Genomic DNA, 20,389 nt, shown 5'->3' on the forward strand with positions numbered 1-20,389 from the left:
GGGGTTTTGTTCAGGGTCCTGCCAGGGTCTCACTGGGATCTCACCAAGGGTCTGGCCCGAGGTCTTGCCAGTGTCTCTCTGGGGTTTCAACAGGATTTCACTGGGATCTCACCAGGTTTTCATTGAGATCTCAGCAGGGTTTCATTGAGATCTCACCAGGTTTTCATTGAGATCTCACCTGGGTCTCACTGGGATCTCACCCGAGACCTGGGTGAGACTGGGGTCTCACTGAGATCTCACCAGGGTTTCATTGCGATCTCATTTGGGTCTCACTGGGATTTCTGTGGGGTCTCACCCGAGGTCTTGCCAGGATTTCACAGGATTTCACTGGGATCTCACCAGGTTTTCATTGAGATCTCGCCAGGTTTTCATTGAGATCTCACCTGGGTCCCACCAGGATCTCGCCAGGGTTTCATTGAGATCTCACTGAGATCTCACCAAGGGTCTCCCCCGAGGTCTTGCCAGGGTTTTTCTGGGATCTTCTCAGTCTCTCGATGGGCCCTGCCCTTGTTCTCGTGTTGTTGGATTTTCCTTTTGCAGGCAGAAAAGCTTTAGCCCGGGGGGTTTTGCTGGAGCCACCGCCGGCTGTCCGGCTGCGCCGCTCCGGGACCGTTTACCTCACTCACATCACACTTTGCACTGTACATTTATTATTATTATTATTATAATTATTGTTATTTTTTAACTCGTGTTACCTCCAGACAGACGCACGGACGCCTGCCGACGCGAGCTCTAGCGAAACCCCCCCCGGAATTCTAAAGGAAAAAAAACAGAACCAAAAATCCTTTAAAAAAATTGGAAATAGGGAGATATTTTATTCGTTTCCATCCTTTTCCCTCCTTTGTTTTGGGAACTCCACTCTCTGCAGGATTTTAGGAGGTTGTTTTCGATTGTTTTGTTGTAAATAGCTTCTATTTTATTCTCTAAAAAAAAAAAAGAAAAAAAAAAGAATCAATCTTTTAACATGCAAATGATATATATTAGTCTTCATCAGGGAAAATGGGAGCTTGGAAAAAAGTTGGAATCTCCTTTCTCCTCTCCTTACCGGTGGTTGGGTCCAGCTCTGCTCCTTCCCCCACCGCCAAATCCTAATTTTTATTCCTCCCCTTGCATAAAACTACTGTTTCAAGCCACTTTGGGCTTATTTCCTCCAAAACCAAGCAGGACCCAGAGGATGGGGATGCTCAGAGCTGCAGGACGCTCTGGAGCACACAACCCAAAGCATTTATTTTAAACCTCACAATCACAGCTTCTTTTAAATATTTCCCTCCTCCTCCCCCTCACAAAAAAAAAAAAAAAAAGAAAAATTATTCACCCACATCTGCGTGAGACACAATCCAAGCCGATACCGAAACCCCCTCGCCCCCCCTCGGTATCTCCGTTCTCAGGTTCCCACCTGGAGCACAGGGTTTTTCCCCCCTTCCCCAGGTGCCCCCCAACCCCAACCTTTTATTTTTAATTTCACTCGGGGAAGTGGCGATCTCAGGGGATTTGGGTTTTTGTTTTTTTGGTTTTTTGTTTTTTTTCCAGCTGGTTTATTGTTGGTTTTGGGGTTTTTTTTCCGTGCTGGAATCCCCTTGGTGGCTCTTTTTTGGGGTGGGGGGGTCTTGGTGGCTTCGTGGACCCTTTTTTGGGGGGGCCTGGGAGGGTCCGTCCAGCTCCTGCTGCTGTTGGGGTCCAGCCCAGCTCCCCATAAGGAGAAATTCCAAGGGGGAATTTTCATGCCCAGGGCAGGCTTAGATTTTCTTTGTGATTTTTTTTTTTTTGCATTGTACAGTCACTATTTTGGGTTGTTTTGGGTTTTTTTTTTTTTTTTTAATTATTTTCCCTGCCCCTCCCTTTATTTTTGTTTTTGAGAGCGGGTGACTTTCCACTTTATTTTTCTTTTTTTGCATATCGATTTAAAAATAATAAAAAAGAGCCTAAATCAGTTTTTTTTTGGGGGGGGGGGGGGGTTTGGAAAGAAAATTAAACTAAAGGAGCAGCCCCAGCTGCAGCTGCCCCCTTCCCCCCCAGCGTTGCATATCTTAACTCAGGTAAAAAAAGGAAAATGAGAAAAGAAAAAAAAACCACAAAAGACAAAAAAAAAAGAAAAAAAAGGAATAAAAAAATAAACCACATTCTACCTCTGAGCGCGGTGGCCTCGGGCGCACCCGGGGCCCCGGTGAAAGATTTCAGTTTTTGCAAAACATTCAGGTATTGAGACTTTTTTGATTATTATTAAAAAAAAAAAATAAAAAATTTAAAAAAAAAAGAGAAAATAAACTTAAAAAAACACTGAAAGTTTACATTTTATAATAACATTATTATACAGATTGTATTTAAACGTCAGAATATTTAAGACAATTGTAACCCTGTAAAGTGAAGAAATATTAAAAAAAAAAAAAAAAAAAAAAGTTGTTGTTTGGGGTTTCTTGCCTTAGGGGTGCCCATAGGATTTCCTTATGGATTTGGGGTATCCCTGTGGGATTGTGGGGTATCAATGGATTTATGGGGTGATGACAGGATTATGAGATGTGCATGGGTTCTCCATAGGGCTGTGGGGTGTCCATAGGATTGGGAGGTATCCGGGGCATCCTTAGTTTTGTGGGGTGCTCATGGGGTTTGCATGAAGCTATAGGGGTGCCTATAGGATTGTGGGGTGTCCATGGGGTCGTTATGGGGCTGTGAGGGTCCATAGGGTCTCTATAGGGCTGGGGGGGTGCATAGGGTCCCTACGGGATTGTGGGGTGTCCATGGGGTCCCTATGGAGCTGTGGGGTGTCCATGGGGTCCCTATAGGATTGTGAGGTCCCTATGGGGCTGTGGGGTGTCCATAGGGTCCCCACAGGTCTCTGGGATGTCCATAGGTTTATGGGGTCTCCACAGGGTCGCAATAAGCTGTGGGGTGTCCATGGGTCCCCATAGGGCTGTGGAGGTCCATAGGGTCTCCATAGGACTGTGGAGGTCCATAGGGTCCCCATAGGGCTGTGGGGTGTCCATGAGGTCGCTATGGGGCTGTGCAGGTCCATAGGATTATGGGGTCTCCACAGAGTCCCCATAAACCCGTGGGGTGTCCATGGGGTCCCCATGTGCACACGCGCTATCCCATGTCACCCATCCAGCACCGACCGGTGCGGGCCCTGCTGAGCTTCCTGCCGCGTGCGCAGTCCCCGCCCCCCGTGGCCGCCGCGGCGCCGCCGCTGATTGGTCAGCGCCGGGCGGCGGAGGCGGCGCTCTGGGCCGCGGCCGCGCTCTCTGTGGCCCTGGCGGACCGCGAAGATGGCGGCGCCCATGGAGGTGGCGCTGGTGTCGGACGCGGCGGGGCCGCTCTGCAACTGCTCGGTCTGGGAGCTGCACTCGGGCTCGGCCCTGCCCGGATACCGCGGCGGCAACAGCGGCCCACGCGGGCTGGCGCTGCTGGGCGGCGAGCACCTGCTGGGGGCCCAGCTCGGCAAGAGCTACATCAACGTCTGGGAGCTCCAGAGGAAGGTACCGGCGCGGCGGGCGGGCCCGGGCGGCCTCGGCTCGGGGGACGGCTTCGGGCTTCGCGGGGGGACTCCGGGCCTTGTGGGGGATGTGACGAGGGCACTCCTCCTGAGAAACCCCCGACCCTGTGATGAGGAGCCCCTTCATTCACAGAGCCCCCCTAAATCCGTGGTCAGACCCCCTCATGGCTCCTCTCTCCACAGAGACCCCCTCATGGCTCCTCTTCTCGTGGAGGCTCTCCTCTGTCCTCAGACACCCCTTCACGGCCCAATTCTCTGCAAAGACCCCCCCCTCTGTCCCCTATTGGACCCTCAGGCCCCCCCTCCCTCCATTCCAACCTCCATCATCCCGTGCAAGTGCCCCCCATCCCTCTGTTCGCAGAGATCCCCCTGAGCTCCCATTTTGGGGTCCCTTCTTGCAGCCCCTTCCCTTCTCTGAGCCCTCACTGTGCTCTCTCTCTGTCCCAGGACCAGCTGCAGCAGAAAATCATCTGTCCCGGGCCTGTGACCTGCCTGACAGCCTCTCCCAACGGGCTCTACGTCCTGGCGGGCGTCGCCGAGAGCATCTACCTGTGGGAGGTACTACGGGGTGCTGGGGCACTCACACTCACACCCTGCACGGTCTGTGGGAGTTATGGGGTGCTGGGGCACTCACACTCACACCCTGCACAGTCAGGGAGGGTCCCCAGTCCCTCCAATGTCTGTAACTCCCGATCCTGGGATCAGGGTCCCCATCCTTCAAATGTCTGTAAATCCTGATCCTGGGATAAAGGCTGTGCTGCTCTTAGCCCACAGAGCAGCTCATTGAAGTAGGAGTGGGAGGAATTCAGGGAGAGGCTTCACTCTGCCTCCTTCTCCTCTTTCCAGGCATCTCTGGATGCCCTGACTCTGCCTCAGGGGTCAAGCATTGCTCCCATAAGGCAGCAGCACAGGATCTGGTTTTCTTTCAGTGATTCTCCCACGTTTCAGCTGCATATTTGTGTGTGCCTAGAGTGCCAGCAGCCCCTGCTGCGCTCTGGTCATTGTCCTGCTGGTTAATTACTGCTGGATTAATTTGGGATTACTGCTGCGTTCCCGGCACACCACTGAGCAAATGAAAGCAGTATCTTGTCCTGAGCCCAGGATTAAACCCCAGGATGCCTCACCTGGAGGTTTGAGACTCATGGTGTGAGTGGCTCTACCTGAACCCATCAGGGTTTGTTTGTACCCAAGTGCTTTTAGCTGGGAAAAAAGTCCCTGAGGCTGAGCCTGCAGTGGGAGCTGCTGCCTGTGATGCTCCATGCTGGGCCCTGCTCCAGCTCCTGTCACCCACAGATGTGTTCCAGAGTATGGCACTGTCACACTCAGATGTGCTCCAGGGTGTGGCACTGTCACCCTCAGATGTGTTCCAGGGTGTGGCACTGTCACACTCAGATGTGTTCCAGAGTATGGCACTGTCACCCTCAGATGTGTTCCGGGGTGTGGCACTGTCACCCACACAGGTGTTCCAGGGTGTGGCACTGTCACCCTCAGATGTGCTCCAGGGTGTGGCACTGTCACCCTCAGATGTATTCCGGGGTATGGCACTGTCACCCTCAGATGTGTTCCAGGGTGTGGCACTGTCACCCTCAGATGTGCTCCAGGGTGTGGCACTGTCACCCTCAGATGTATTCCGGGGTATGGCACTGTCACCCTCAGATGTGTTCCGGGGTATGGCACTGTCACCATCAGATGTGTTCCAGGGTGTGGCACTGTCACCCTCAGATGTGTTCTGGGGTATGGCACTGTCACCCTCAGATGTGTTCCAGGGTGTGGCACTGTCACCCTCAGATGTGTTCCAGGGTGTGGCACTGTCCCTCTGGCCTATTGGACAGGAAACCATCATGGAGCTGGAACCAGCCCCTAGAGCTGGCATTTGTGCTGTCTGTGAAACCCCTTGAATTGAGGTTTGCTTTGATTTTTTGGTGTAATTCAGACCATGAGAAGAAGCAGACTCTTATTTTATTTGAGGCTTTTTCTCTTCTTGGTTCTCTCCCCATCTGCAGTGTTGCTTTTAATAAGAAATGCTTGGGGCATTCCTTGTCCACCCTAAACCCCTTGAGCCACCTCTGGGGTGTCCTGCAGCTCTCATAACCCCAGTGCCACCTCCTGAGGACCTGGGGGAGGAGGGAAGAAGTAATATGAATATTAAGAGTGAACAAGAAATCTTTACTGCACGTTTGTGACTTGGCCAGAGGAGCAGCTCTGGCATCACTGGGTTCCAGAATTAAGGTGTCAGGACCTCTTCCACTGCCATGTGCTGAATTTCCACTGAGTTCAGGCTGTTCCAGCTGTGCCTCAGTGGTGTCAGTCACTGTCCTGAGGTGGAACAGAGCCCACCCTGCTCACCACATGATCCCAAGGCATCCTTGACTCCCTCCTGCCCTTCCTCTCCCTCCAGGTGTCCAATGGGAACCTCCTGGCCATCCTGAACCGACACTACCAGGACCTCACGTGCCTCTGCTTCACTGATGACAGCAGCCACTTCCTCTCAGGGGCCAAGGACTGCCTGGCCCTGGTGTGGAACCTCTACAAGTAAGGAGGGGCTGGGGGGCACAGGGATTCTGGAACAGGAGATCCCTTTAAGCCCACAGCTGGGTCTGTGCCCTCCTTCTGGGCAGGGAGCCTTTCCTTGGGGGCTTCTTGGGGACAGGCAGATGGTTCTGACTTCTTTCCCTGGGTGACACAGAGGGGATTGTGCCCTTTGTCCCTGTGGGATAGGGATCTCAGCCTCAGTATCTGTGTGCCACAGGGATTTTGGAACAGGAGATCCCTCTAAGCCCACAGCTGGGTCTGTGCCCTCCTTGAAAGCAGGGAGCCTTTCCTTGGGGGTCTCACCTGTTCTTGGGAACAGATGGTTTGATTTCTTTCCCTGGGTGACACAGAGGGGATTTTTTGTGCCCTTTCCCCAGGCTCTTTGTGGGATAGGGATCTCAGCATCCATGAGCCATGGCTGCCAGCAGCTCCCGTGTCCCCCTTGGTCCCTGCAGCCAGCAGAGGCGTTCCCAGTGGGGTCAGAGCCTGGCCCAGCTGCCCGTGGGGCTCTGTCCTGGCTGACCTGCCTGTCTCTGCTCTCCCCACAGCGTGTTGCAGGCAGAGCCCTCCCAGATCCCCGACCCCCGGCACGTCTGGTCCCGGCACAGCCTCCCCATCACCGACCTGTGCTGCGGCTTTGGAGGGCCCCTGGCACGGGCTGCCACCGCCTCCCTCGACCAGACAGCCAAGGTGAGGCTCATCTCACAGCTGCCAGACCCTGTGGGGTCACAGCCAGGCTCCTGCTAGCTAGCAGGAAGCTGTCCCTGTCCCCAAGCTTTGCCGGGTTGCAGTGGCTTCGTTTCTTGGCTGTCTCTGCAGTGACTCAGAGCTGCCAGAGCTGGGCTCTGCCTCTCCCAACAACAGCAGTTTCTCTGCACCTGCCCCCAGGCTGGACTGCTGCAGTCCCTGCTGTCCTGGGAATGTCAGGGTCAGCTCCTCAGTTTTCCATTGCTGATGTTCACAGGGAGCAGAGCAGGCTGGAGCCTGTGGGGAGGGGATGCCCTGGGGGCAGGGTGGGCACAGAGAGGGTTCAGAGCTGTTTTGAAGCTGCCTGGGAAACTTCTCTCCTGCTCAGAGAGGCTGGTCCTGGGTTCTGAGCCTTGGACTCAGTTTCCCAGTCACATCCCGGAGGGAATTTCAGGATATCAGTGTTCCTCCAATCCTGCCATGAACATTCTCACCCCTGATTCTTCTGTCCCCTCTCACTCCAGCTCTGGGAAATCTCATCTGGGGAGCTCCTGCTTTCCGTGCTCTTTGACGTGGGGATCATGGCTGTGACTCTGGACCTCTCTGAGTACCACATGTTCTGTGGGGGCATGGATGGCTCCATCTTCCAGGTCGACCTCTGTGCCTGGGTGAGTGTGTGGGGCTGTCACCCCGAGCCACTGTCACCTCCCTGCTGGGACTGGTGTGACCTGCCATGACAACCCATGGGAGGGTTCCTCTGTGTCTCCTCTGCCCCCTCCAGACATGGTGATGAACCTGCTGGATTCAGCCTCCCTGAATTTTAACTCCTTTCCTTTCCTTCCTGAATTTCTTCAGCCAGTTCAGAGAGACCGGACCTTCCAGACAGAGCGGGAGAACGGGAAGGTCTTCAAAGGGCACAGGTGAGGAACCAGACGTACCTGCCAGCCTCCATCTGCCCACCTCACCAGCTCCTGGCACTCCTGGGGTCATCCTGAGTTTAAACATCCTGTTCCCCGTTCCAGGAACCAGGTGACGTGTCTGTCAGTGTCCACAGATGGCAGCCTGCTGCTCTCGGGCTCTCACGACGAAACCGTCCGGCTGTGGGACATCCAGAGCAAGCAGTGCCTCAAGACGATGAATCACAAAGGTAGGAATGTCCTTATCTCCAGGATCCTCACTGCCAGAGGCCCAGTGTCTCACCTGAGCTGCCCTGGGCACTCCAGGTGTGTTTTTGCCCCTTGCTTCACGCCCTGGGATGGGCAGAGGCGTTGGAGGGAGCCTGGGCTGTCTGGAGCTCTGCCCTGACCTTGCCCCGTGTGTTAACAACCCCCTGTGCACTGTCAGGAGTGAGTCATGGATTTCACCCTGTCGCTGAGGCCACACAGGATCCTCCTCCTTGTTTTCCCCAGGGAGCAGTCACCCCACATGCACCCCAGCTGTGTCTGCAGGGGAGGCAGCTCTGTGACCCCAGCAGTGAGCTCATGGGGCCTGAAGTGTATCCCATATGAGCAGCTGTCTGGGATTTCAGTCTGATGGCTCCAGTAAATTGCAGGAGCAGCAGTTGGGTGCCTCAGCCACCTCAGAGCAGTGGGGGATTTACCCTTCCTGTTGTTGACTGTGGTTTCTGGCCCCTGGTGCTGCAGGGACCAGTGGGGCTGCCTTGGGCATGGCCCAAACCCCTCCCAAAGGTGATGGTGGGGACAGCCAGTCCCTGTGTTCCTCCGTGGTGATTGAGCTGCAGCCTCAGGGCAGTCTCTGCAAGCCAGGCTCCCTGCAGACCCTTTTCCTCTTCCCTTTGGCTGCCAAGGACCGTCCCTAATTGGGATCCACTGCAGTGCCCATCCAGCCTGGCTGGCACTAGAGGGTGAAAACAAACCAAATGGAGCTGTGAGTCATCCCAGGAGGGGAGGGGGGGGCAGGCCTTGGCTGTGAGCCGGGCACTGGAGTCCTCCTGAGGCTGCAGGCAGGAATGGACAGACCAGGCTCTTCCCAGGAGCAGCAGGACCAGGCTGACCCCACGCTGTGGGTGCTCTGCTGGCTCTCTGTTGCTTGTGGGCAGGGATTTGGTTTCCCTGGCAGCCTTGGCACTGGCATGGCTGCGTGTGCTCAGGAATAGGCTGAGATTCCAGCACTCCCAAGCTGTGCCCTGGGTCTGGAATCCCCAGAGGGCTCTGCAGCCTCCCAGTGTGGGGGAATCTGCTGCCCCTCTTGTGAATCCCTGTCCCCTGCTTGGCCTCTCCTGAGCCCCCCAGCAAGGTCTGTCCCTGCTCCCTCCCCAAGGCAGAGGTGACAGGGCTGTGACATGGAGATGTGACAGCAGCCTCTGGCCCAGTGTCCTTGGGACAGCACTGTCCCTCTGCTTGCTGGGCACAGGGGTGGCTGGGGGCACACAGGACCCTCTGCCCTCCCCTCAACACTGCTGCAAATTAAATCCAAGGAGGTGGAGAGTGGCTCGGGGCCAGGCTGGTGCAGGGGGCTGTGTCACCAAGGGTGGCTTGTCCTTGGCAGGGGCAGAGTGGGTGGGCTTTGAGAAGCCAGGCTGCTGCTCCTGGGTGATGAGCTGTGGCAGTGCTGGCGAGGCAGGGCTGCTCCTGGTCTGCCACCACTCTGGGGGGAAGCAGGAGACCTGTGGGATGAGCCTGGGAGCCAGTGCTGCCCCCAAATCCCTCCAGGCCTCAATTCCCATCCTGTCACACGAGCTCCATCCTTGTCACTGCAATCACAGCGTGGCACAGGCCATCCCAAGGGCTCCCCCTGCAAGGCCATCCCGGGATGCTCTGGCTGGTGTGTTCTGCTGGCAGCTCTGCCTTGGAAGCTGGGTTATTTGGTTATTTCCCTCCAGCTGAACCTGGTCTCCATGCCCAGGCTGGCCCAGGGTCACCCACTGCCTGCTGCCCCAGGCCTTGGGGCAAGGTGATCTGGTACAGGACCTGCATCTGCACTGGAGCCCCAGAGTGGCTGTGGGGGCTGTGTCCAGGTTTGGGGAGCTCTGGGTTCACTCCTGAGGTTTTCTCCTCTCCACCTTTCCTCTCTAACTGTTCCATTAGCTGCCAGTGCAGTGGGAATGTCACTGATGGAGCACAGTGATCTGATCTTTAAGGAGGGAGTGACGCCATCAGAGCTGGCCAGGAACAGCTTTGGGGCCAGAGCTGCTGCTCTGCTGGTGGGACCCAACCTTGAATCCTCGGAGGATCGGATTTAGGAGCAGGCTCTGGAGGGGTGGATGGTGATGACAGAGCCCTCATCCCTGTCAGAGCTGCTTGTGTCTGTCTGCTCTGCAGAGACCAAAATCCTCCAGCAGCTCTGAGCCTCCCTAGGCCCCGCCATGTCCCCTCCCTCACCCTGCACCCCTCTCCACAGCCCTGGCAGCCCCCTCCAGGTGCACACGGACCATCTTCACCTTGGAAAGGTGGAAATGGCAAAGGGGAAATGGATGGTGGGGCTGTGGTAGCAGTGCCCTGCCTGCTGGAGGGGTGCTGGGGGCTGCTGTGCCTGACAGGGCGTGGGGGACAGCACTGGGAGCTCACAGCAGCTGGGAGGGGGCGGGTAAGTAATTAATGCAGTAATTAACACACTCATCAGCTCTGCCATGGATTGTGGCAGCACAGAGCTGCTGATGGATGGCAGCTCAGGGTGGGGGGAGGCTGGGCTCTGCTTTCTTGGGGTCACAACCAGCTCTGGGCAGGCAGAGCAGAGTCCTGTGCCAGGGCTGCCCGAGACCTCCCAAACCCAGCAGGGTCCAGCCTGAGCTGTCCCCTGTGTCCCCACAGGTCCGGTGACAAACGCCTTCATCGTGCTGGCCCCTGCCAACATGCTGAACCCCGAGGGGAAGCCCAGCGTGCCCCTGCCCAAGTTCAGCCGGCACCTGCACGGCACCGAGAGCAGCGACGAGCCGGGCGCCGAGGGGGTGACGCTGCGCCTGGGGCTGCACCAGCAGGTACTGGGGGCACTGGGCAGGGGGGCAGCCAGCCAGGAGGGGCTGTGACAGAGAAAAGCTTCTCCTCCAGCTGGTGGAACCCGTTGGTGTTCCCTCCTGCGTCCTCCCCATCCTGGCTGCTGCAGTCATTTGTCCTCCCCAGCCCCGTGCTGCAGCGTGGGCTGGCTCTGCTGTCCCACCATTTCCAGGCAGGGAGGGTCACAGCGCAGCCATCCCAGCCTCTCTGCTCCCCACTGTCAGTGTCTGCCTCTGTCTGCCTCTGCCCACAGCTGATGGATAAGCTCCCTGGTGGTTGGTGGCAGCAGGCCAAGGGGCTGTTTGCCTGACAGCAGGATGGATCACCCAGGCTTCCTCCCATGGGGAACCCAGTCCAGGGGCATGGGGAGAGGGTCTGTGTCTGCTCTGCCAACCCCTCCATTGTGGTCCCTGCAGGAGCCTGGGCAGAGCTACCTGGAGAAGGCAGAGAGGATGTACTCACAGATGTACTCAACGAGGGAAAAGGTGAGAGCTGCTCCCAGGCTGGGAGTTGGGTACTGGCCCTTTTGAGGGGCATCCTTGTCAGCTGATTCGAGCAAGCTGGGACATGGGAATAGGGGAAAAGAGCCCTAAAATCTGCTGGTGCCATGGGGCTGCACTTTGAGGAGGAGGAGGAGGAGGAGGAGGGAGGGGACTGAAGGGTTTGGTGTTTTCTGCTGGGGAAGGAGCAGCATCCTGTGCCTGTCAGAGCCGAGGCCCTGACTCTTTTCTGTTGTCTTTTCGTGTCACAGAACCTGGTGGGAGACCAGGAGCACCTGACGATCCAGGTGAGCGAGCTGGAGGAGGAGGTGAGCAACCTCCGCAAAATCAACAAGGACCTCTTTGACTTCTCCACCCGCATCATCACCAAACCAGCCAAGTGAAGAGGCTCCCCCCGCCCTCGCACCCCTCCGCCTCTCCCTGTCCGGCTCCTGGGGAAGCACCGCCCGCCCTCGGGCACCGCCCAGCCGGCTGCGAGCCCCGGCTCGGCCTCCCCCGAGCCGGCACAGCCTGCTCCGAGCCGCGGGACTGACACCGGCGCGGGGACAGCACAGGGACCGCGTTCACTCCGATTCGGGGCCGGGGGACTCTCGGGCGGCCGCTGCAGGAGGAGCCTCGCCGGCTGCTGGGAGGGCTCAGGATGCAGCTCCTGCTCATTCCCCGTTTCTTCCCCCCCGCCCCTTTTTTTTTTTTTGTTTCTTTTCGTTACTTGACCCTGCAGTGCAGACAGAAAAGTGGGGTTTTTTTTCTCTCAATACCGGTTCGAGATTGGATTTTGGAGACCCCCTTGTGCCCACCCTGTCCTGGGGATTGCTGCTCAGTGCCACCAGACCCCGCACTCTGCACGGACAGCAGGGGCTGAGGGGCTCCTTCTCTGGGGGGGCTGCTGCAACAAGTGGGGGGTCCCTGGCTCCCAGGGCTGAGGAGGGGGCTCCTGATGTGTGTGGCAGGCAGAGCCTGGGGTGTCCCTGGGCTTTGGAGCACAGGTGGTGGTTTTGGGGCACAGGGTCACTCTGGGGAGGGGCGGGGGGACCAGCAAGGTGCTATTTCCAATCTCCTCAGTCGACAGTTTATATATATTTGGATCCAACGACTCTGTTTTCACGGTGTTTGGGGACTCGGCCTTTTGTATTGTCACAGCATGGCAGCGGGGGTTGTGGGTTTTGTTTAGGTTTATTTTTTACATAAAAGATTTGGTTTTTATAGTGAAAGATGCCCGTGTTGGTTTCTTTAACATGGCCACAAGACCATGACCACCTCTCACTGCATCCCTGGGCTGCTCACTGGGAGTGGCAGAGTGATTCCTTATCCCCAAACTGCCCTGTTGCCTTCACCCTGAGGGTCCTTCAGGGTGTTGAGGTGTCCCTTGGCCATCCCTCTGTGTCACCCCCCCGCCTTCCATTCAATACACCAAGTGCAGCTGATTTAAAGTGCATTTTAAAACCAGAGCATCCAAGCATCCCCAGTTCCAGAGAAGAAGCTTTTAGCTTAATCACTGGAGCTGTTCCTTTCCCTTCCTCTCCTGCTCCTCCTCTTCCTCCCAACGTTTTGGATCAACATTCATCAGCTGCAGCAGGCACTGTCAGCACCCAGAGCCAGGGGCTGCAGTGGGGCAAGAGGTGGGAGCACATCCCTGCTGCAGGGAGCCCAAAAACAAAAAACCCAGATCCCAGAGCTCCCTCCCAGTCATCCCACAGTGGGGTTCCTGTTGGGGTGCTGCACTTAGAGCAGAAGGGAGGATGGGGCTTCCCAGAGAGCCCCCCATGCTGTGCCTGGTGTTTGGGGAGGGGTTTTCATTCCAAGCCCCTCCTGTATAGACAGTGAGGGCTGTCCTGTGTTTATCCCTGCAAGGGGGGCCCGTGGCCAGGGGGATTCCAGCCCCCCATGACCCTCCGTGCTCTGGCAGGATTTGAGCTGCCCTCCCTGCAGGTCCAGCTCCGCAGGAGCATTCATTAGCTGTGACTCATTACATTTATTGATATTACATGAATCGATGCTTTTTGCCAGATGGATTTTGGCTCCATCCCTCATTTTTCCTTATTAATTTAGCGTGGCTCCTGCCCCTGTTGCTGGTGTTTGTGTGCTGGTGGCAGGGACCCTTTGGGGCTGGGTTGAGCCTCAGTTTCCCCGCTGAGGATGAGGAGGGTGACCCCACATCCCCTCCCTCAGCAGAGGAAGGCTGTGCTGCTGCTGCTGCTGCCCTTCTCCCCTTCCCCATGGAGCAGAAGGAATCACTCAGCCCTGGAAAACTCTGGGCCTCGGGACCCCCGGACATTGAAGCTGCCCCTCGGATTGAGGAGGGATGGAGGGGTCGGGCTGGGGGTCTTTGCCGGGGTGAAGGCGGCAATTCACGGCTCAGGACCCACCCCAGGGGCTTTCTGGAGGATGAGGAGGAGGATGAGGAAGAGGAGGAACATCCCAGTGCTCCAGAGGTATCGGGGACCCCCCTGTGCTCCGCGGGCACTCCGTGCCAGGGGCGCCGAGGGCGGCAGCGCTCGGAGGGCAGCGCGGGTGGGTGCGGGGAGGGGGGGACCCGCGCCCGCGTGGGCGTGGACGGGGCGGCTGCGGGCGGGTCCGGCGCTGCTGCGTGGGCCGGGTCCGGCGTGACCCACGGCGCTCGGGGGCTGCGGGGCCTCGGCGCTGCCCGGGGCCGGGGGGGCCCGGCCGGAGCTCCCTGCCCGCGGCCGGAGCCGGTGCGGGGCCGGTGCGGGGCGCATGGCGGGGCTGCGGGCGCTCTGGCTGCTGGCGGCGGCTCTGGGGGCGGCGGGGGGACACCCCCAACCCTGCCGCGTCCCGGCCCCCTCCGGGCCCAGCCCCGGCCCCACCGTGCGCCTCGGGGCGCTGCTGCCGCCCGCGCCCGCCCGCGCCCGGCTCCGCGCCGCGCTGGCCCGAGCCACCGGCACCGGCCCCGGGGAGGTGACGCTGCCCCACAACCTCAGCCTGGAGGTGGCGGGGGGCGGCCCGGCGGCGCGGGACCCCGGCTCGCTGGCGCGGTGGGTGTGCGGGGCGCTGGCGGGGCGCGGCGTGGCCGCCGTCCTGGCGCTGCCCCGCTCCCGCCGGGAGCTGCTCCAGCTCGACTTCCTCGCCGCCGCCCTCCAGGTCCCCTTCGTCAGCATCCTGGACACCCGCTGGCCGCTGCCCTTCCGAGCGCAGGTGAGACCCGCAGCGCCCGCACCGCCCGCAGATCCCGTCCCCGCTCCCGTCCCGGCTCCGTCCGTGCTCCTGTCCCGGTCCCCGTCCCGGGTCCATACCGGCTCTATCCCGATCCCCGTCCCGGATCCATACCGGCTCTATCCCGATCCCCGTCCCGGATCCATACCGGCTCTATCCCAATCTCCCTCTCGATTCCATCCCGGCTCTGTTCCGCGGGTCCTCCTCCCGGCTCGGACCTGCCTCCAATCCCGGCTTCAATTCCAGCTCCAATTCGGAATCCCAACCACTCATCTTTGCTGCATCCCGACTATCTCCGGGCTCCATCCCGGCTCTGTTCTCTCTCTGTCTTCTCTTCCATTCCGGCTCTATCCCATCCTCATTCCCACCTCCATCCTGCCTCTACCCCAGCCTCATCCTGTGCCCCATCCTGGCTCTCTGTCTCCCATCTCGGCTCTATTCCAGCCCCCTCTTGGCCCTCATTCCAGCCCTATCCTGGCTCTATCCCAGCTCCCATCTCAGGTCTCTCCTGGCTCCTTGCCCAGCTCTATCCCAGACCCAATTCCAGCTTTCACTCCAAGGTAAGTTCCCTGGTTCCTCTGGAGCTCTGCAGCCCCCAGCCCCAATCCCCACTCCAAAGGGCTTCGGGATGTGTCCTGGCAGTGCATCCCAGACAAGAATTGGGCAGGGGATGAGCAGGGAGTGTGGGATGACCTCGGGGCAGGTGGGTCCATGTCTGGCACTGCCTCTGGGCTCTTCCCGTGGGCAGGGGCACAGCCAGGACCCTCGTGTGTTGGCAGAGCCCCTTCCACTTCCACGTGGACCGGCAGAGCTCCCCGGAGACGCTGGTGGATGTGCTGGTGAGCGTCCTGCAGGCCAACGACTGGCAGGAGACCAGCCTGGTGCTCTGCCACCCCTGGGACATCGACAGCTTCCTCCACCTCTGGGCTCAGCGCTCCCAGCTCTTCCTCCGCACTGTCCTGGACCTGGGCTACCTGGATGAGCCCAGGGCCACCCGCTACCTGCAGCAGCACGGGGACCGTGTCAGGAGCCTGTCCAGCCCCGTGCTGCTGCTGGGCTGTGACCTGCACCGTGCTCGACTCATCTTCCAGGCTGCTGAGGAGCTGGGGCTGCCGCTGCAGGAATTCCACTGGATGCTGGGCTTCCCGCTCAGCCCCACTGAGCTGCAGACCGAGGGGCTGCCCCCGGGGCTGCTGGCCTTTGGGGAGGTGAGCCGGCCACCGCTGGAGCTCTTCGTGCAGGACATGGTGGGACTGGTGTCCCAGGCCATTGCCCAGGCTGCCCAGAGCCTCCCTGACCCCGCACAGCTGCAGACCACGGGGAGCTGCAATGAGAGGCACCGGGCAGGCAGCGACGCCCCGGGGCTCTTCCTTGCACGGTAAGGGGGTGCTGGGGGCTCCTTTTTATCCCTGTCCTGGCTCTGTGGTATTGGGGTGCACGGGAGGGTTCTGCCCCAGACCTGGGATGGGGTAAGGGCAGAGTAGGGGACCCTTGGCATGTGTGTGTGCAGCCACCACCATGGGGCTCAGCCCCCAGGACATGGTTAGCGCTGCACAGGGGGAATGTGTCACTTCAGATCTCCTTAACACTGCCCGAGCATGGTCACTCTATAAATATTAATAACTCTTGGCCCTGGCAGCACAGCGAGCTGCAGGGCCGGATCCTGCTGCTCCTCCTTGACCTTGTCCCTGCCTGCATCCCGCTCCCAGCTCCCAGCCTCATCCCTTGAGCGCTGGAGCAGTGAAACCCTTTCCTTGGCAGGTTCCTGGCCAACACCTCCTTCCACGGCCAGACAGGGCTGGTGAGTGTGGAGAACACGGCACTGGTGAGGCCAGAGCAGCAGTTCCGCATCTGGAGCCTGCGCAGGGACTCGCAGGGGGTCCCCACCTGGATGACAGCGGGCACCTGGAGCCACGGCAAGCTGCAGCTGGAGGAGGTCGTGTGGCAGAGCCAGAGGCAGCACAAGAGCCCCGGGGAGGCGGCCGAGGGGGCCAGGACACGGCTGAGGGTGGTGACGTTGGTGGAGCACCCCTTTGTGTTCACCAGGGAGGTGGATGAGGAGGGGAACTGCCCGGCCGGGCAGCTCTGCCTGGACCCCGGCACAAACGACTCGGCCGTGCTGGACGCCCTCTTTGAGAAGATTGGCAGTGGCAACGGGTCAGTGCCACAGGAGTACAAGAAATGCTGCTATGGGTACTGCATCGACCTGCTGGAGAAGCTAGCCGAGGACATGGCCTTTGATTTCGAGCTCTACATCGTGGGAGATGGGAAATACGGAGCCTGGAAGAACGGGCGCTGGACGGGGCTGGTGGGGGACCTGCTCAGTGGCACGGCCCACATGGCCGTCACCTCCTTCAGCATCAACTCGGCGCGGAGCAAAGTCATCGACTTCACCAGCCCCTTCTTCTCCACCAGCCTGGGCATCCTGGTGAGGACCAAGGACACGGCGTCGCCCATCGGGGCCTTCATGTGGCCCCTGCACTGGACCATGTGGGTGGGCATCTTCGTGGCGCTGCACATGACCGCGCTCTTCCTCACCCTCTACGAGTGGAAGAGCCCCTATGGAATGACCCCCCACGGGCGCAACCGCATGAAGATCTTCTCCTACTCCTCAGCCCTCAACCTGTGCTACGCCATCCTCTTTGGGCGCACTGTGTCCAGCAAGACGCCCAAGTGCTGCACCGGCCGCTTCCTCATGAACCTCTGGGCCATCTTCTGCCTCCTGGTGCTCTCCAGCTACACGGCCAACCTGGCAGCTGTCATGGTGGGGGACAAGACCTTTGAGGAGCTCTCAGGCATCCATGACCCAAAGGTGAGTGAGTGTCCTGCTGTTCAGATGGGCTGGGAGAAGGATGAAGGCCAGGGAAGGGCTGAGGGGGGTCCTGTCCTTCTTTTTCATCTTCCTTCTTCTCTCCAGCCCCAGTCCTGCATATTGACCCCTTCTAAGAGTGGGAGGGTCTCACAGAAAGCTTTGTGTGTTAAATCCCAGCCTCAGCTCCAGGGCAGGGTGAAACAGGCTGAGTTCAGGCTGCTCTTGGGGAAGCTCTTTCCCAAACACGCCTAAGAGTTCCTGCATCTCTGGGGCTGCCCAGACACCCTGCCTGGGACTCAGGGCTGGGGACACATCCCCAGGGAGTGGGGACACATTCCTGGGGCCAGGGGTGCTGATGCTCTGGTGCCTCCTTCCAGCTCCATCACCCCTCACAGGGCTTCCGCTTCGGCACGGTGTGGGAGAGCAGTGCTGAGGAGTACATCAAGAAGAGCTTCCCCGAGATGCACGAGTACATGCGGCGCTACAACGTCCCCACCACCCCTGACGGTGTCACCATGCTCAAGTGAGGGGCAGGGAGAGCATGAGGGGCTCTCTCCCACCTTTTACCCCTCCCAGGGCATTTTTTGCCCCAGTCCTGGAGCCTGTGCACCTCTGGGAGGGATATCAGGCTGGGGGGATGCTGTTCAAGGGGGATGCAGCCCCTCCCTGAGCATCGCCCCCGTGTCCCCACAGGACAGAGCCTGCCAAGCTCAACGCCTTCATCATGGACAAGTCACTGCTGGATTATGAGGTCTCCATCGACTCTGACTGCAAACTGCTCACTGTGGGCAAGCCCTTCGCCATCGAAGGTTTGGGGGCCTGTGCTGGGAAGGGGATTCTGTTCTCTGTGTGTGTGCGATGGGGCTGGGGTCGTGCAATAACCATGCACGGTGGGGAGGTGCCCCCTCCATAGTGGGCGCTGGGGGCTGCACCCTCTGTCCCAACACTGCCCCTTTCTCCCCCCCCTCACCGGGGCCAGGCTACGGCATCGGCCTCCCCCAGAACTCCCCGCTGACCTCCAACGTCTCCGAGTTCATCAGCCGCTACAAATCCTCGGGCTTCATCGACCTCCTGCACGACAAGTGGTACAAGATGGTGCCCTGCGGCAAACGCGTCTTCGCCGTCACTGAGGTGCGGTGGCAGCGCCTCGGCCGGGGAGGGGGCTCGGGGGTCTGACCCCCCCCGCAGCCCAGCCCACACCCCCTGCCCCCCACAGACCCTGCAGATGGGCATCTACCACTTCTCGGGGCTGTTCGTGCTGCTGTGCATCGGGCTGAGCGGCTCCCTCCTCACCTCGCTGGGCGAGCACGTCTTCTACCGCCTCGTCCTGCCCCGCATCCGCCGCAAGAAGAAATTCAACTACTGGCTGCACACCAGCCAGGTGGGGCCAGGGGAAGGGGCTTAGTGTCCCAAAGACCCCTGACCCCATGTGGCTGCTCCCTCCTAAATGGCACCACCTTCTCCAGCCATGGACCACCAACCTGTCTGAGACCTGAACCAGACCATCACCTCCAGATCATCACCTTCCAGACCATCACCTCCAGACCGTCATCCTTCAGACCATCACATCCAGATCATCACCCTCCAGATCATCACCCTTCAGACCATCACATCCAGACCACCTCCAGATCACCTCCACACCATCACCCTTCAGACCATCACCCTCTAGACCATCACCCTCCAATTAATCTCTGACCTGTTAACCTCCAATCCATCCCCCTAACTCACTCTTGCCCTGTTCCCCACAGAAAATTCATCGGGCTCTGAACATGGGCACGGAGGAGAGGAAGAGCCAGCAGCTGAAGTTGGAGCAGAAGTAAGGCTGGGACTGGGACCCTCCTCCTCCTCCTGTGGGGCTGCGGAGGGACCCCAGAGCAGCCAGATCCCGACTCAGCCGTCCCCACACAGGTGCGAGCCGCAGCCGAGGCCGGCCCCGGGGGCAGCGCCGCAGCCCTGGAGCGCCCTGCGGAGGGAGGCGCGGCGGGTGCGCTTCCAGCTGGACAAAGCGCCCCCCGAGGAGGAGGGGTCCCCTCCGGGGCACCCCGGGAACGGGCGGCCGCCGCAGCCCCTGGACAGAGCGGCCGGCGAGAGCGAGCTGCGGGAGCTGGAGGAGAAGATCCAGGAGATGCGGGAGCAGCTGCGGGCGGCGCTGCTGAGGAAGAGCGAGCTGGTGTCCGTGCTGGGCACCGCCAAGGGCGGCCGGGCACTGCCCGCCCCGCTGGCCACCGAGGAGCACCGGGAGGAGAGGTGAGATGGGGGGCAGGGACCCCCAAAACATCCCAGGGGCAGGGAAGGGCAGGGGCTCCTCTGGCTTGGAGAAGTGGAAGGAAAAAAGGGAAGGGAGATGTCCTGGGGCTGCCCCATCTCTGCAGCCTTTGTCTCCTTCCCCCATCCCTTCTGCTGGCAGTGGGGTTTGAAGGTTTGAAGGACCAGGAGATGCTTTTTGGGGGTTGAGTTGGGGTAAGAGGTCCCTGCAGTGCTGGACAAAGCTCAGCCCCGCGCCCCCGGCTCTGTTTTTACACCACATAAATAAAGATGACGAAGGAAGACCAAGTCTGCTTTTCCTCTTCCCCACACAACCCTTCCATTCCCCTCCTTCCTCCGCAGGCCCAGCTCAGCCCCGCCGCAGGACGGCCGTGATTAGGAGGAGGAGGAGGAGGAGGAGGCAGAGGAAGCTCCCACACGCACGGGGCAGGAGGACAGGCCGAGCCCAGAACCTCCCTCTGGAGAGGCAGCTCCAGCTCCAAAACCGGGCTGATCCCACAGAGCAGAACCGGAGCCTTCCTCGGGAGGAGGGTGAGGGATGGAGAGGCTGCACGGGGAGCGGGACAGGCTCAGCTCGGGGCTCTGAGGACGAGGAACAGCTCCCACGGCCCTATGGGCGGCTGTGGAAGGAGCCAGCCCTGCAGCCCTGGCACCACCGAGCATGGCCGGGACAGGGCTGGTGCTCAGCCCTCTGCCCCTGCACACTGCAAGGGGACAGATGGTGACACCCCAGGACAGCAGGAGGCACCCCCAGGACTGAGCATTGCACCCTCCTGCCCCCAGGACTCCCACACATCAGCCCAGCACAGCCGTGGGCAGCACATGGGGCAGCGCTGCAGGAGCTGTTAAGAGATAATATTTATTATTATATACAAACACATTTTGTACATTAAATAGAATGAACTCTACTTTTCATTCATCAAATCATTTGGTTTGGTGTCCCCCCTTCCCCTCCCACCCACTCCTCTGAAAAGCCCATCGT

At 59.4% G+C, this 20,389-nt stretch overlaps 2 protein-coding genes across 2 annotated transcripts; both read left to right on the forward strand.

The window, feature by feature from the left end:
- The first annotated feature begins 3,260 nt into the window (after nucleotides 1-3,260).
- WDR18 (WD repeat domain 18) lies at nucleotides 3,261-11,601 on the forward strand. Its single transcript, XM_054291050.1, has 10 exons — nucleotides 3,261-3,470; nucleotides 3,935-4,045; nucleotides 5,886-6,019; nucleotides 6,568-6,709; nucleotides 7,231-7,374; nucleotides 7,562-7,626; nucleotides 7,729-7,853; nucleotides 10,477-10,643; nucleotides 11,076-11,144; nucleotides 11,411-11,601. Exons 1-10 carry the CDS (start codon nucleotides 3,261-3,263, stop codon nucleotides 11,540-11,542), a joined length of 1,299 nt encoding a protein of 432 aa, XP_054147025.1. The 3' UTR covers nucleotides 11,543-11,601.
- Nucleotides 11,602-13,874: 2,273 nt separating this feature from the next.
- On the forward strand, nucleotides 13,875-19,786 carry GRIN3B (glutamate ionotropic receptor NMDA type subunit 3B). The gene is made up of 10 exons (XM_054291140.1): nucleotides 13,875-14,312; nucleotides 15,110-15,708; nucleotides 16,092-17,142; nucleotides 17,520-17,665; nucleotides 17,836-17,951; nucleotides 18,122-18,273; nucleotides 18,359-18,523; nucleotides 18,891-18,958; nucleotides 19,051-19,389; nucleotides 19,750-19,786. The coding sequence occupies exons 1-10, from the start codon at nucleotides 13,875-13,877 to the stop codon at nucleotides 19,784-19,786; spliced, it is 3,111 nt and encodes a 1,036-aa protein (XP_054147115.1).
- Nucleotides 19,787-20,389: the final 603 nt, after the last annotated feature.

The sequence above is a fragment of the Melozone crissalis genome, unplaced genomic scaffold (assembly GCF_028551555.1).
Source record: "Melozone crissalis strain CALT ecotype California unplaced genomic scaffold, PUWL_Pcris_2 ptg000088l_1, whole genome shotgun sequence".
Classification (NCBI taxonomy): domain Eukaryota; kingdom Metazoa; phylum Chordata; class Aves; order Passeriformes; family Passerellidae; genus Melozone; species Melozone crissalis.

Excerpts from the sequence above, each read along its gene's own strand:
- WDR18 (XM_054291050.1), top strand. The coding sequence starts at position 3,261 with ATGGCGGCGCCCATGGAGGTGGCGCTGGTGTCGGACGCGGCGGGGCCG. Across the intron at positions 3,471-3,934 it reads TCTGGGAGCTCCAGAGGAAG|GACCAGCTGCAGCAGAAAAT; the intron begins GTACCGGCGCGG and ends TCTCTGTCCCAG. Across the intron at positions 7,854-10,476 it reads CAAGACGATGAATCACAAAG|GTCCGGTGACAAACGCCTTC; the intron begins GTAGGAATGTCC and ends GTGTCCCCACAG.
- GRIN3B (XM_054291140.1), top strand. The coding sequence starts at position 13,875 with ATGGCGGGGCTGCGGGCGCTCTGGCTGCTGGCGGCGGCTCTGGGGGCG. Across the intron at positions 15,709-16,091 it reads CCGGGGCTCTTCCTTGCACG|GTTCCTGGCCAACACCTCCT; the intron begins GTAAGGGGGTGC and ends TTTCCTTGGCAG. Across the intron at positions 17,952-18,121 it reads CAAGCCCTTCGCCATCGAAG|GCTACGGCATCGGCCTCCCC; the intron begins GTTTGGGGGCCT and ends CACCGGGGCCAG.